We start from the raw sequence: 16006 nt of genomic DNA, 5'->3' as shown, positions 1-16006 counted from the left end.
CATACAAACCTTTTTTTCTTTGGCCTCGAAACTGTTGGATCTCAAAATTGTGGGGAAAATACTGATTTCAACAATTTTCTATACCTAATCCTTCGCGATTAAGTTGCTCTTCTTCTTCGTCTTTATAAACTTTATTCTTTGATTAATAGCTCCAAGATATATATAATACAAAATTAGCTTAGAAAGAATTTTTAAGAACCTCCAGCCACGAAAAACTTGTATGCCTTCAATACATTTTCTGTGAAAAAGTTGGACCACTTCATAACTGTTAGGTACTGGTTACTGGTTTATTTGGGATATTGTCCTCAGATACCTACTGGTTTATTGGCCTGTCCAATCAGCTGCTTGGAGATGTTGATTCCTCTTATGCTTGGAATTCAGTGCTGAGCAAATGTTAGGTTTTTAGAAGTTTTAAAGTGAATGACTATTTGTCTATTTGACCTGCATTTGCTATCTTTCATCACTTATGTACACCAGTCTAAAACATTGATGGTATTTGGCAGAGCAAATTTAATTGTCCAAAATACAATGACTGATTTTATAATTAGCATTTAATCTTTTTTAAGTAAGGGGGGTGGGCAAACCCCAAATAGGTTTTTTATTTTTCCCCCTTGCTACCCCTAAGGATCAAACCCGGGTGGTCAGCGGCTACAAGCTTCATGCTGTTACCAACCCGACCATGCTCTTGGGGGCATAATTAGGATTTAATTAACGAATGAGGATATTTACTTTTGACTGATTGACTCCTGAGGCAATGCCAAAGATATGTTGCACTTCTCTCTGGTTATGCATGCAATCAGGTGAAGCTACAATAAGGGCTGCGCCCAGACTTACCCATAGCTATGGTCATATCATACTATTTTTTCATGTTGACATTCTTACATTGTGGGGTATTTTTTAATTTAATACATGATCTGATGTCAGATGATGTGCCAGTCAGTTCAGTAAGTTCAACGTATAAAATATACTGTCATATTTCAGTCACATGTTGATCAAAGTACCCAGTGAAATGATTTTGCTATGATAAGTCTATGTTGACATGTATGTTTGTGATTAGGTGAGATTCAGCACCCCAAAAAAAAAAAAAAATTAATAATAATAATAAAAAGAAAAAGAAAATAAAAAGGGGAAAAAAAAAAGATGAGACAAAGAATAGTTTTCCTGGCATTATTTTCATTATTGAGTCAGACTGTACATTCTGCTGATCTCAGGATAGATATGCTCTCCTTCTGGTGGCAGCTGAAGTTCATTGTATGTTTTGACTTAACATATTGATGCCGTCAGATCAAGCCACAAATATATTCTTTGACAACCACATGCATAATTGATGCCTTCAGACCAAGCTGCAAATATATTGTTTGACAACTAATGCATAGTTGCACCTGCGTGTATATTTTCTGCGTAGTTAATGCTAAATAGTCGATTCTGTTTGGTGGTGTCTTTATCTTTTTCTTTTTCTGCCCCTTAATTATGATGATTGGCACCTTTAACTCACTGTAGGATGATGTTATTGATGGGTGGTGATGCCCATTTGCTAAGAACTTTTCTTTGTTCAAATTGTGCAGGAAATCATAAGAATCAAGAATGAACACCCTGATGACAGCCAATGCATTGTCAATGATAGAGTGAAAGGACGTCTTAAGGTTACAAGAGCATTTGGAGCAGGATTTCTTAAAAAGGTTTGTTAAATGTGCTTTGTTGTAACTCTGCCTTAAAGATTTATAATAAATGGCAATTGTGGTTAATGAAAGGTACAACTGACTGGTGGTGTGTGTGGACTGGTGACATAAGACTATTATTATTATTTATTTTTTATTAAATGCTTTTGTGCGGTGTTCTAGTAAAGCATTGTATACTCATCTTCATTGTAAAAAGGGAAATAATCCTTTATTTTTCTTATAAAATGACACCAAAATAATATTAATAAAGATTAAGTTCTGCTTAGACATACAAATGTAACCTTCTACATGCTTTTTCCTAACTAAAATTCTTTCAAGATATATACTTCAGTGTTTCTTTTCTTTTTTGATGGTTTCATTGTTCTTCAGTAAGCCTGTTTACATCTTTGGCTCTTAATTAGTCGGTCTTTAACAAGTCGTACAAGGCATGCTTTTGCTTTGCTCATTTATTGTTTGATTTGTGTACCTGATGTATCATGTAAACTACTTAATTGCATTACAATTCATTTTGCATTTGTTAGGGTCAGATGTGACTAGTGGCTACTTGCTCTTTAACAAGGCCACCATAAGCTTTATGCCTGTGTTTGTTACGCTTGATTAAGTTTTGTACATGTCATTCTTTTTGGATGTAATGTGTTTTGAACTCTGATAATAATATGATGGCATCTTGGTGCAGCCCAAGTTGAATGATACATTATTGGAAATGTTTCGAAATGAGTACATTGGTACAGCTCCATACATATCCTGCACACCTTCTCTTTGTCACCTTAGGCTCTGTCCAAGAGATCAATTTTTGGTCCTCTCATCTGATGGCTTATATCAGTATCTGACCAATCAGGAAGTAGTTTCTCTTGTGGAGAGTTTCATGGAGAAATTTCCAGACGGTGACCCTGCACAGCACCTAATAGAGGAGCTGCTTCTCCACGCAGCAAAGAGAGCTGGTAAAATATTTTTTCTTCTCTGCAATTTTATTTATTTACTTAATAATTAACTCATGAAAGGTAATGCACTTTTCTGAGTAAATAATAATGAGCTCTGTCAGTTCTTTCTAATCTTCACATGCTGTCATAATTTTGTTGTTAAATTTTCTTCTACATTAACATGTGTACCTTCATGAGTTATGCTCGTAGTATCACTAACAAGATCAGTACGTCACAAGTTTTTAAATGATTACCATAGTTACTCAGCTTTTCACTTGATTTTAGTTATTCATATAGTTTGCCGATTATAATTCTGATTTGGTTGTCTGCAGGGATGGATCTTCATGAATTACTTGACATCCCTCAAGGAGATCGCAGAAAATACCATGATGATGTCACTGTTATGGTGATATCTCTTGAAGGAAGAATTTGGAAGTCGTCAGGAAAGTACCTTTAGCAAGTGCACAAGAGTTGCAACTCTCAAGTCAGTTTCTGCAAATTGTTTACGAATTTTGAACTTGATCTATTTTTGGTGGGTTCGATAAGTGTCTTACAGTGAATAGGGGGGAATCCAAAAGACACAGGCTGAACTAGTGTTAGGTAGTCATCAAAGGGTTGAGTAGAGAGGCCTGAAACTTCTATTCAGGATTAAAGAAAGTGGGAAGGGTACCTGGGAAATGCTCATTAGGACACATAGGATATAAAAACAGTTTTCTATTTCTTTTATTTAAACCTTTTTCTTTTAGACTTTTAGAATTTCCATAGATAGAGGCTCTTTAGATTTTTAGGAGCCTTCTGTTTTTTAATTGTTATTTAAGTCAGGTAAAAAAAAAAGGGGGGGGGGGGGGGGGTTGAGGAACAAAATGAAAAAGAAAAAACTAGCATTTTTAGTTTGGTGGGGGTACAGAGTCATACTTACTGAACTTGACCATTGCCTTGTCAAATGGTGAGAATCTTTGTAATTTGAAGGTGGATTTTCCACCTATGCGGTTTACAGAGTTGAAGTGAATTTCATTTTGAGATCCTTGCATAAAAATCATTTCCGCTTTCAACCATTTACAAATCTCATTACTATTATGAAAAACTGATCTCAGCATTACAAAATTCATAATTGATTCTTGACAATAAATTGTAACAAAGCAACATCCAAATAACTATTGACTGCCAAAACAACTATGATAAATCTCAATTACCCAAAAGCATTTTCAAAAGGAACAATGGAAACTTCAATATTTCTTGCTATTCCCTAAAGCTAATATAACAAATTAAACTTGCAGGTACAAACATTTAGGCAGTGGTGAAGAATTAGCTTCCTATTTTAGGCTGTAATAGATGAGCGTCTTGCTTGCACCCATGAAACTAAATCTTCTCTGGTTGCCACAAAACAACCAGCTTTCCCTTCACTTTGCCTAAATGGTGCAGCAAGTTTGTTTACGTGTGAAGCAAAGGCTGTCGCCAAACCTTGCGAGAATTTGTGAGTTCCAGTGCCTGTTTCAGCCAAAAATAACTGCGGCAACACTTCTTCACGCCGAACAATTTTGGCCAAAGTCCACATCCACTCTTCAAGGGCTGTCTGAGCTGCACCGACAGATAGTGACCTGACGTCAAGACTCCATTCATCCAGAGTTTTGTTATGTAAACCAGGGTACAAGCCATATAAGGTTCCCAAATAAAGCAGCTCGTGTGCTCTCTCATTGAGATTTCTATTTCGACAAATATCAATCAAGCAATTACAGAAGGGTCTTCTAGCATCAACTTCAGTGTCCTTGATAACATTCCTAAACTCCTCTTTAATGTTCTCAAAGCCAGTACAATTATCTTCAATTAATTTCAGAAAGGCAACCAACTTCGGATTAGCTTGCTGCAGACATGTAATAACCTTATCAACATCTTCACTCGTCACACAAAGAGACACTACAGATAGTAAACACCCACAAAGTCTATCGTCCGGTTTAACTCCTCTATCAATTGAGACACCAAAGACTCTAACCAAATCATCAATCCTCCTAGCCTTACCCATGCACTGAATCAAACAAGTACTACCCATAACATTGACAGCATCTCCCAGTTTGGACATTTCTTCGAACAATTCGATTGCCTTATCAACGTTCCCTCCACTCCCCATATATATCCAACATTGCTGTATAGCTATTACTTATCTGGCTTTACAATACTCAGATAGCTTCATGTCCTCAAAAAGCCTCTCTGCCTCCTCCACTAATCCAATATCTGCGCACATATTCAACAATGTATTATACAAAATGAAATCCATCGGCCACTTATTTTCCCTCATTCGCTCCCATAATTCTAAAGCATCTTTAGCCCACCTGGCTTTGCCATAAATCTTGATAAGGGCAGTTAATGTTTTCTCATCTGGAGTTAAACCTGATTCCACCATTTCATCAAATAAGCTCCTAGCCAAGCCAGGCTTCCCTGCCTTGCCCATTGCCTCTAATAAAGTATTGTATACAACCAGATTAGGCTGCACCCCTAAGGATTTCATCTCTTGCAAAACATACCTAATTCCATCATAATCCCCGGATTCACCAAACATCTTCCCCAACACAGAAAATGCAATGGGGTCAGGTTTCCAGCCACTAGCCACCCCTCGCTCATACAAACTCAACACTTCCTCAACTTTACCAGATTTAGCATAAACATCTAAAATAGCAGAATATGTAACTTCATCAGGCATTAAACCGGTCTTGTACATTCTCTCAAACCATTCTATAGCCTCATCAAAAAGATTGCACCTCTTAGCACAAGTGATAATAGTAGAATAAGTAATGTTATCAAGCTCAATTTCATTGCTTACCATTTCATTAGCAAGCTGCTCAATGAGTTGAAACTGTCTCCCAAACCTCAAAGACTTCATAGTAACATTATAGAATATAGTTTCCATGGGAAACAAGTTCTGGGACTTGATCCAATTGAAGAAAAAATAGCTCTTCTGCCAAAACTTCAAGCTGTTGAGTATTAAGAGCGCATTTTCTCTGGTGGGTTGATGTGGGATTTCAGTTATAGCACGTAAGAAAGCTTCTTCAGTGTTGTCACAGTCATTGAGCTTTCTTGCAAAGAGTTTAAGGTCTCTGACCCGAGGATTGTAGGAGTATGTAGAGCGCTTTTGTCTTTGCAGTGAAAGCACAGACCTTCTGGGCTTGGTGGGGTTGACCCACGTTGACTTTGGCTTGGATAACAGAGGGGTTCGGTCATTCTTGGTTGGTGAGAGTGTCGTTGAAGAAAGAGGCTTGAGCTGCTCGGATAAAGATAGGGTTTTGGTTTCGGGGTTTGGAGATTCTGCTGCCACGTTCTCAGAAGACTTTGAGTTGCAAGATATGTTAATTTTGATTGGGTGGCTTCTTTGAGTAGGTTTGGTCAAGAAAATGGGCCTCTTCGTGTCTGATTTTGGTATGCTCAAATGGACATCCAGAGCTGTAGAGAGAGATGCAGCCATTAGAGCGAGGGAAGTTGAGAAATATCTATTCGTCTTTTGGATATACGCGCGCACACACATCACACTAGTAAGAAGAAATGGTTTTGGATATATTTGGTGACCTGGTCCCCAGGACGTCGAAGATACCCACCCGGCCAGGAGCGGCTTGGGATGAGCCAGGCCTGGTCAGTTTTGGCATCACTTAAAGGTTCAGAGTCCGGCCTGAACTTAGATTTTATTAAAAAAATTATGAGATAAATATTATTTTAAATAATTATCATTTATTTAATCCACCTATTACATATATTTAAAATTTTAAATATCTAAATTTTATATTTTCATTCTCAATTTCATTAAAATAGAATTTAAAAAATATAAAAATATAAAATAAATTGATATAGATATAATATTATAAAATATAAAATTTGGACTTTTTAAATTTGAATAAAAAATCTGATCAAGTGTTTAAAGAATATGTCTAGATCAAATTCGAACATTGCCATATCTGAATCCGGACTTGTATTTTACTATCCTTATTCAAAATCAAAACATTAAGTGATGTTGCTTTAGAATGAGTTAGTTATCTACTCATTCTAAAGAAAGGCGAATGCGTTTTTTTACTCTTTTTTTCTTTTCTTTTTTTCAGAAAAAATTGGGCTATCCACCTTAAAGATCAAAACATTAAGTAATGTGATGTAATTAGAATTAATTTTCTTCTCATTCTATAAATGAGGTTTTTTTTAACTCTTTGTTTCAAAAAGAAAATTGGATTATGAGATTCATCTTAAAGGTGGTAGGTGAAAACATTACATTTTCTCATTCTGAAGTAAGGTAAATGAGTTTATTCTTCTTCTTCTTCTTTTTTTTTTTAACTATTTTTTTAAAAAGAAAATTGGGTTATGAGATCCATCTTGAAGGTGAATAAATCAAAACATATTTTCTACCCATTCTCAAGTAAGGTGAATGAGTTTTTTTTTCCCCCCAAAAAAAAAACATAAATGAGTTTTTTTTAACTCTTTGTTTCAAAAAGAAAATTAGGTGAATAAATCAAAACATATTTTCTACCCATTCTCAAGTAAGGTGAATGAGTTTTTTTTTTTCCAAAAAAAAAAACATAAATGAGTTTTTTTTTTCCAAAAAAAAAAACATAAATGAGTTTTTTTTTTCCAAAAAAAAAAACATAAATGAGTTTTTTTTTTTCCAAAAAAAAAAACATAAATGAGTTTTTTTTTTCCAAAAAAAAAAACATAAATGAGTTTTTTTTTTCCAAAAAAAAAAACATAAATGAGTTTTTTTTTTTCCAAAAAAAAAAAACATAAATGAGTTTTTTTTTAACTCTTTGTTTCAAAAAGAAAATTAGATTATGAGATTCACCTTAAAGGTGGGTAGGTCAAAACATTACATTTTCTCATTCTCAAGCAAGGTAAATGAGTTTCTTTTTTTTTTTTTTTTTAACTCTTTTTCTTTTAAAAGAAAATTGGGTTATGAGATCTATCTTGAAGGTGAATAAATCAAAACATTATGTAATGTTGTATTAGAATTACGTAATGTTGCGTTAGAATGAATAATGATTTTTTTTTTTCCAAAAGAAAAGTTGGAATGATTATTATTTTTTTTTAAAAAAAAAATTGGTATAAGATCCACCTTTAAGGTGGGTAGCCTTAACCGGATGTGTGGGAAACAAGAAATGTCCAAAGACAGTTCCCGTCCCTGTCAGGGGAGATGCCAACCATCTCTCCTTTTCACGAACACAAATGCGAAGTATTTTAATGGCCTTTTATAATGATATCAAGTTTGTCTTTTTGACGATGTGGGATATTAACCTAGCTATCAATGTACCCCACTGACATTCTCTTAAAGCCATTCTCGTTTCCCTGTTTTTCATTGTTGGATACTTGGATCCCTGCATCCCATGTCTGCATCTAAAGGTCCTAGATTTCAAATCAACCAAACGCTTTTCTCTTTCAAAATAGACACACCTTAAAACGAACAGAATCAGAAGCATAGATGCCATATTGTTTGTATTCAGAAAAGAACAACTCGTTTCTTTCTAAACAATAATATTATTATTCTGATATTAAAAAAAATAAAAATTGATCGTATAATATAATGTGTAGGGCACAACAAAAACAGAATATGCACACCATCTATAAACCCTGACTACGAGAAACTAACATCAGTAGTTCCCATCAAATTTTTGACATGACTCACGACTTGGTTTCGAATAGAAGGGTAAGGAAACCGTTCGATCACCTCAGCTCCAAATGAAAAAACAAGAGCTTTCCTTGCTGTCTCTAAGTCGATGCCCCGCGCCTGAAAGTAAAAGAGTTGGCTTTCTTCTAGATCACTTATTGCAGCTCCGTGTGAGCACTTCACATCGTCGGCAATAATTTGAAGATTGGGTTTGACATTTACAGTTGCACGGGGTTCAAGGAGGAGACTTCTTGTTAGTTGTCCAGCATCTGTTTGCTGTGCATATCTGCATGCACAAAAGATATATCGATTCAGAGTCCAGATGCATGCCTATTCAACACATTTTTTTTTCACCTCTACAACTTCGCTAGCTATTTAATTTAGCATCAATTTTCAACATGTATCGTTGGAGAAACTAGTAGTCTAGAAAAATTGCGTAGAAAAAAAGGGACTCTGATAATGGAACAATGTGATTTGTATACCTGATGATTTTGAACGGGGACATATAATGGCATGTAATGCAAATAATGCTACCAGGTATTACGATTGGATGTGACACAGTTACCTGTTAACCTTTACGTTCCCATCAAAAACAGCTTGTCCTAGCGAATGAGCCACAATACACTTGTGAAGCTGTCGACAATAGCCTCGTGGATGGTCCAACACTAGCCTACTATGAAGATCTTGTGTTTGATCAGAGACCAACAAATGAAATGAAGATAACTCTGTCTCTGTATCAGGGCCTAATTGTTGAACATGGACATTGTGCCTGCTCAATTTTCCACCAGTACTTACCTCTACAAGCTCATAACCACTAGCTGTTTCCTGCAAAGAAAAACAGATTGATGAATAATTTGCTTGCTCAATCAATTCACAGTACATAGATAGTGCACAATATGGTTTGAAGAATTAATCTAGAAAAATTAAGCGCTGAGGCTGTGTGGTTCTCCTAGATCTCTATGACAAGGTGAAAATTTCACCGTTCATTGACAACCTATTAAAATCAGCCTTGACCAACAAAATGGAGTCAATGAAACTCCAATTAAAGTATCAATAGCAAATTACTCCACTAATTCAAAAAATACAAATACTCTGTTGAGAAAGTTATCAGTTTGTAAAATTGATTCTTAGAATCAATTAAACAAAGTTGCCTACGTTTTTACAATTTCACAAAAGAAAAAGTACGCATCAATGATTCCCCTTGATGCGGGGTCTAAACCTGCAAAACAATAAGATTCAAATGCTTCAACCATGTCTGCCAATGCTTTTTTACTCTCAGGATACCCCTTGACCTAATTTTAAAGCCCCTCCTCAATATAAATTTATTAATACGATGGGTGAGATTCAAGCAAAAGGCTACCTGTCACAATTATGTAAACGCACGTATACAAGTATAAGTGCAAACCATCACTGCATGTGTGGGTTTTTTTTTTTTTTTTTTAATAATATCAAAAGGTGGGTTTTGAAGAACAAGAACATTTTTTCCCAGTCACATCTAATATCCATCTCAAATAAAATTGTCAATTTCAAGTAATAAAACCAGAGTTCTAAATTACTCACTAATATTTCCTGAAAAACTTAAATAAGAAAACATTTGAGACTCCAAAAGTTACCCTGGAAAACTTCAAAACATTTCTACATAGAGACGGAAAGTTATCATTCTTGACCAGGCAAAATAAATGACATACCGCAAATTTTTGTTCTCATTAAAACACTACCATTAACAAAAACCAAGCAGATATAGAAACTAGGAATATGTTTCTACGACATGCAAATAAGAAAAGACTCCAAATTTTAGTGTTAAATTTCTGCTTGATTTGAAAGCTTAAGCTGGCAGGTGAAGGCTTGAACAATTTTATTAAGCTCTAACACTAGCTCGCAACATGGAAACCCAACCAGCTTGTCACTGGGCCAAGCCCAAGAAAGACAGAAGACAGAAACCAAACCCAAAAGAGATAGAAGACAGAAATAGAGACAAATTCAATCATTTATTTATTTTTTGGCTGTTTTTTGGGGGTGGGTTGTTTAAATACAAGAGATCATGATAAACACTAGCTTTGACACCATGTCAAGATACTATTTGACCTGAAAGCTTAAGTGGGTAGGTACGGATCCAAACAATAGTTCTAACAATTAGAAGAGAAAAAATTTATCAGTATTTTAAATCAGTTATTAAGTTCTGATTTATTAGATATCAACAACTTCTAAACCATAACTCATGCAGCAAAAGGAAGGAAAAAGAAAAGGAAAAAAGAAATTGGATAAGTAACATCCAAGAAGACTGCCCCTCAGCAAAGGATATTAAACATCTAGCAGGAAGGTAAACCGAAATACAAACACATTATGTAAGGCTATTGTCCTTCAAATTTTCTTTGGATAGAGAATAGACTATGATACTACTCTCTCTCCCCATGTATATCCATTTAGTTCTTTTCTCTAAAACAATCTCCATTATAGTGCGACGATTACCTCATAAAAATCCAATCTTCTACAGGTTATTCATTACTTAACATAAATAGATGCGTATAAAGTTTCGATCTAAAATGGACATCTTGGAAATCTTTTCTCTAAAATCCTTAACTTACAGAGCGGTCAACTCTCTTAATTGGATGAACCAATGACCTAACCGCTACAAGACAAAGAAACAACTTAAGAGTCGATATAGAACTGCTACAGTGTACTTGAACAGATGACTAGAAAACTCAAACAACAATCAGTCTGGTTTGTACATTTAATTAAAAAATCAAAAGTGAAGGATAATGACTCAATGATAGCAATGGTGGATGTACAACAGGTATGCAGTCATGTCACAAAATTGCTATTATTTACTAAACACATCACCACTGATCATTACTAAAAGAATCAGCAACTTTTCCAAGCGACAAAACTGAAACTACATGTACACAGATTGTGCAGTAGAATCCACAATAAAGTTGAGCAAAGAAGAAACAACTTGCTACCGCTCAATCGGTTTGGTTGATATTTAGGATGGCAACATAGTCACAAACGATTTTGCAGTAGTAAAGAAAGCCCAATTTCTCATTCTAAACCAACAATTCTAATCAAATCTGTTATTATTAAGTCACTTAGGCAAAGAAATTGTCATCTAAAGTCTTTACAAGGTATGAAAACCCATAAACACCAGACAAAGAGGTACCAAGAAATTTAAAGGTTTATAGAAGAGAAGATATATGGTAGAAAAGCAAAACCTGATTGCAAGATTAGAAATGGTGCTAGGCGTAAAAACATCGAACAGGTAATATTGCTGTCAGTAGAGGGTAAAAAAAAAAAAAAAGCTTTGATTTCATCTTATATCTAGTTTAAATGAATGGAGCAAAGCAAGTAATAGATACTCATGGACGAATGCTGTAGCGCTAGGTAAAGCCGAACATTGAATCCTCTCAAAGTCAACATATGGTAACCATTAAACTCTTTTTTTATTATATTAGTAGCATGATGGTAGCCAAATCCCTTCCTCACCAATGTGAATAGCATTCTAACCCGATCCCCTCCCACCGAGCAATAATGCTACAAGAGACTTTACCAGTTAAACCTACTAGCACCCATACAGTTACCATTAAACTTTATAAAGCAGGTATTAGACAGACATTAATCACAAAATTATCTGTTTCATGTTCATTGCTCAATTAAACATAACGAAATTCACCAAAGTTTCAACCATGAGGAAGCACAATAAACTCACTTTTAAAAGCCTTCTACAAACTAAAAGGACAGCATTAGGAACAAGAATTTACCTGCCTCACAGCAGTCCACTTGATATGAGCGGCATTCAAAGACTGATTCTGCAAATAAGAATGCCTAACCTTTCCCCCTTTTCCAATCACCACCTCCAAAACTGAATTAGCCCAATAACAGTCATTACCCTCTTTGCCAACGAACTCTTCAATTATACCGACCTCTCCTCCCTCCTCCACCAACACAACCACCCTAGGATTCGATATGGGTAACTTTTTCGAATCCACATTTCCACCTTCAACTGATAAGTACTTCAAATAAATGGGATTCTCTACCTTACAGCCTGCCGGAACATAAATAACCCCTAAATCAGGAGCCCCCATCCCATTAATTGACCAAAACAAATCACCACATTGAAATTCACTTATAAAATCACTAACCCTCTTCATAATCCCATCAGATACACCTAATAAGCTGCCAACATAGACCCCGTCAGGTAAATTTGACAAATTCAAAGCGGAATTTTGGATAAACCCATCAATAAGAACAAGACTAGGGAACTGGGCATCGGTTGAAACATCCAATGAAGAAGAAGGACGAGTAATGGGTTGAATTTGGGAGCTTTTGATCATTGAAGTGTCAGTGAAGCGAAAAGGTTCATCTTTGCGAGAAGGCCAAGGGGTTGACAGGAGGGTTTGTGAGGAAGAGTCTCGAAGTTTCTGGAGAGGCAAAGGCTGCGGTAAAGATGATGATGATGAGGGGAGAGAGTCTTCAAGGGACTCTGCTAACTGGATCACAAAAGGGTCTGAAAAGGTGGCTTGTGGAAAAGTTGTTTGCAGTGAAACTCTGATCTTGTTGGGTTTAGCTCTTCGTTTTGGAGTGAGTTTGGGGTTTCTGTTTATGTTTATGTGAAGATGTGGTGAGAATGAAAGTGCAGACATTGATGAATGATGATGGTGTTTGCTGTTAATAGATTAGATTATACATAGATTGGGATCTGGATGAAGTGTGTTGTTGTTGTGACCAGACAGTTTGAGACTCGGTTTCGAGTTTGTGTCTACAGTTCTCGTTCTGGTTAAAAGGAGTCGTGCTTTGACATCACAGAGGTTTGCTATTTCCTACGCTCGCCATAGTTGAATATCTCATTAGAAAAATAAAAATAGGGGAGGGCTACGTTGCGACGGTGATTCCATACCCCTATAATTTGTCTTTTACCAAATTGACCGTCAAATATTATTCCAGGGCTAATATTGATACACGTTGAAGGGAGGTGGTAACCTGACATACAGGTCATCAGCCAGTCATCAAAACTTTAACACATGTTTGTCCAGATAAAAAATTATAAAATTCTATAAAAAAAAAAGATAAAAAATTATAAAATTAATTTTTTTTAATTTTATCTTAAATTTAATAAAAAAAATTAAACTCTCCATTATTTTCTTCTCTTTTTCTTTCTCCTCCACTCTTTTTTTTCTCACCTCTCTCTCTTTTCCTACAATCGAACATGACCTAAATTCGGTGCATATGCGTAACAGGTAAATCAATTGAAAAAGCGAGAAACTGACCTGCAAGTGTAGGTTGCATGCAACATGTTCATCCATGCAAATGTCGTTTGGACCAGAATTCGTGGATAGATAATTTATTTTAATGCTACATTATTATTTTTTTGGGAAAATTAAGACAATAGACATTTAAATGGGAAAAAAAGATAATTGGAATAAAGGATGTGCAGAAGCTGTGTGCGTGTGTTTTTCTTTTATGAGACTTTAAGATTTATAATTTTTATTGTATGTTGGAGATTTTTATATTAATTTAGGGATATTATCATTTTTCCACTAAAGGTATTCTGACACATCATGTCAGTACCATAGTTTGGTAAAATTATCATTTTACCACTAAATGTTTAAACTGTTAGCATTTTTCCACCATTCCGTTAACTGAATAAAAATTATGCTGACGTCATAAGGGTAGTTTGGACATATCACGTGAGGCGAAAACATTGCGTTTTGCAATTGTAAAGAAAGCGGGCAATTTGGACATGGAGCCCTAGAAATCGAAATCAACCCCCCTCTCTCTCGATTCTTCTTCCATCTCTGCCCTCTCTTGCTCATTGTAACCGACGCATATCTCTCTCACTCTCTCGCAGCAGTGTTCTTCCATCTCTACTGTCTTCTACTCTGTCCATTGTAAGTAGGATTACTACTTGGTTATTGTTAATGAATTTTTGCCATTTTATTTGTAATCATCAAGCTTACATGCATTTGCCATTTTGCTGTAATTTTGGTTATTGGGCATAATTTTGGTTATTGTTCGTTACTTTTTACCTAATTAAATTGCTTTGAGTTGTGATTAGCACTTGAATTTAATAGATTAGGATTATTAGTTGCCTACTGTTAATTAATTTTTGCTTACTGTTAATTAATTTTTTATTTGTAACCATCAAGCTTACATGCATTTGCCGTTTTGTTGAAATTTTGGTTGTTGGCCATAATTTTAGTTATTTTTCATTACTTTTTACCTAATTAAATTGCTTTGAGTTATGCTGTAATTTCAGTTATTCAAAATGTTTCCTCGTTTTTAATCTTATAGATGATGTTACCATTACAACTACATTTACTTTACAAAGGTGAAAGACATCGTATAAGGTTGATTGAACCTGAAGAATATACCCTGCAGCAGATGAAGAATAAAGCATTGAAGATTACCAGGGAGCATGGGTTGACGACTCCTGAAAGTGTGCAGTTATCGGTTACCAACCCAAGGAACAAACTTTCGATTATTGTAGATTATGAGGCAGTCTTGTAGGCTCAGTTCGCTGCACATGATTCAATGGAAGTGGCAGTGTTTGAAGCCACAATTTTGCCAACCCTACGTCCTGATTTACCGCTTTGTGGGGTGTTACAAGCGATGCTACATAACTGTGGAGTGCAGTTATCTGCAGAGCAAATTACATGGGTGAATGATGGTGGAAATGAACCACCACCTAGGACTGGAGGCACACAAGGGCCACCAACAGAGCTGAATGAGAATGATGGACATGAGGATGATGATGTTGATGAGGAATATTCAACTGATGGGACTCGTATAGATGACACTGATGATGATGATGCTAATGACGATGACCAAAATAAAGATAATGGTGCAGATATTATGGATGATGCTAGGGGTTCTAGTTCTGACGATGAAACAGCTGAAGTAGATCCTCAGCTGTTAGCAGACACATCATATTCAGATTATGATTTGGGTACCACTCAGCTGGAGGATTACATTGAAGTGCATGCATATAAGCCAGGGCGTAATGGTAAACATAGGCTGAGGTTAGGAGATGTGTTTGATGATGTTGAGCATTTTAGATATGTGTTAGGTGAAGTGATGGTGGATAAAGGCTTTGAAATTACATAGGTGTACAATGAGCCTAGGAGATTTTACGAAAAATGCAAGATTAGTGAGTGTCCATGGTATGTGATGGGAGGTAAAATAAGGGGCAATGGTGGATTTGCAATCAAAGAGTTGCAAAAGAAGCATGAATGTAGACAGACTGGAAAGTCAGTGGCTGTGAACAGTAAATGGATAGCAGAGAAAATTAAGAGCAAAGTTACTGTAGATCCTTATGTGAAGATTTATGTTCTTCGTGAGTTTATGTTGGAGACTTATGGTGTGCGGATATGAGATTTAAAACTATATAGGGCTAGAGAGAGGGCAAGAAAAGACATTAATGGAGATCATGCGAGGGGATACGAAGATTTGTTTCAATATGCTGCAGTGATTCACAAGTATGATCCTGGTGCAATTTGTATAGTGCTTTGTGATGCTGTAACTAGGCCTGAGAAAGTGCTGTTTCAGAGATTCTTTATGGCATTTCCAGCTCAAAAAAATGCCCTTAACAATGGCTGCAGGCCATATATCGGGTTGGATGGGTGTCACTTGAAATCAAAATATGGTGGAGTTATATTAGCCGCTGTGGGTATGGATGCTAATAATGGAATGGTCCCATTAGCATTAGCAGTGTGTGAGATAGAGAATACTGAAACCTGGTCGTGGTTTTTAGAAATTCTGCATTCGTATTTTGATAATGGCTTGGAGCA

General features: G+C 35.8%; 3 protein-coding genes and 1 non-coding gene across 4 annotated transcripts in view; 1 reads left to right on the top strand and 3 right to left on the bottom strand.

Moving 5' to 3' along the window:
* LOC18044639 (protein phosphatase 2C 29) overlaps window positions 1-3416 on the top strand; it is a 5011-nt gene extending 1595 nt beyond the window's left edge. The window contains exons 2-6 of the mRNA XM_006436689.2: window positions 273-393; window positions 801-890; window positions 1540-1679; window positions 2356-2620; window positions 2932-3416. Coding sequence (XP_006436752.2) covers window positions 273-393; window positions 801-890; window positions 1540-1679; window positions 2356-2620; window positions 2932-3056 — 741 coding nt within the window. The 3' untranslated portion in view covers window positions 3057-3416. The remainder of the gene's footprint in view (window positions 1-272; window positions 394-800; window positions 891-1539; window positions 1680-2355; window positions 2621-2931) is intronic.
* A 461-nt stretch (window positions 3417-3877) lies between these two features.
* LOC18044638 (pentatricopeptide repeat-containing protein At5g46580, chloroplastic) lies at window positions 3878-6213 on the bottom strand. The gene is given in 1 exon segment (XM_024185785.1): window positions 3878-6213. A coding segment is annotated over 1 exon segment (2196 nt). The 5' UTR covers window positions 6114-6213; the 3' UTR covers window positions 3878-3917.
* Window positions 6214-7652: 1439 nt separating this feature from the next.
* LOC112099400 lies at window positions 7653-7784 on the bottom strand. Its single transcript, XR_002906204.1, has one exon. It is a non-coding gene; the product is annotated as a U6atac minor spliceosomal RNA (small nuclear RNA).
* Window positions 7785-8024: 240 nt separating this feature from the next.
* Window positions 8025-13100, bottom strand: LOC18044637 (protein ABCI7, chloroplastic). The gene is made up of 3 exons (XM_006436687.2): window positions 11981-13100; window positions 8791-9050; window positions 8025-8511 (listed from the first exon to the last, which is right to left on the bottom strand). The coding sequence occupies exons 1-3, from the start codon at window positions 12860-12862 to the stop codon at window positions 8193-8195; spliced, it is 1461 nt and encodes a 486-aa protein (XP_006436750.1). The 5' UTR covers window positions 12863-13100; the 3' UTR covers window positions 8025-8192.
* Between the last annotated feature and the right edge of the window lie 2906 nt (window positions 13101-16006).

This window comes from Citrus clementina, unplaced genomic scaffold, assembly GCF_000493195.1.
Source record: "Citrus clementina cultivar Clemenules unplaced genomic scaffold, Citrus_clementina_v1.0 scaffold_4, whole genome shotgun sequence".
Classification (NCBI taxonomy): domain Eukaryota; kingdom Viridiplantae; phylum Streptophyta; class Magnoliopsida; order Sapindales; family Rutaceae; genus Citrus; species Citrus x clementina.
The sequence above is the reverse complement of the archived record's forward strand: the minus strand, read 5'-3'. Positions and strand labels throughout refer to the sequence as shown.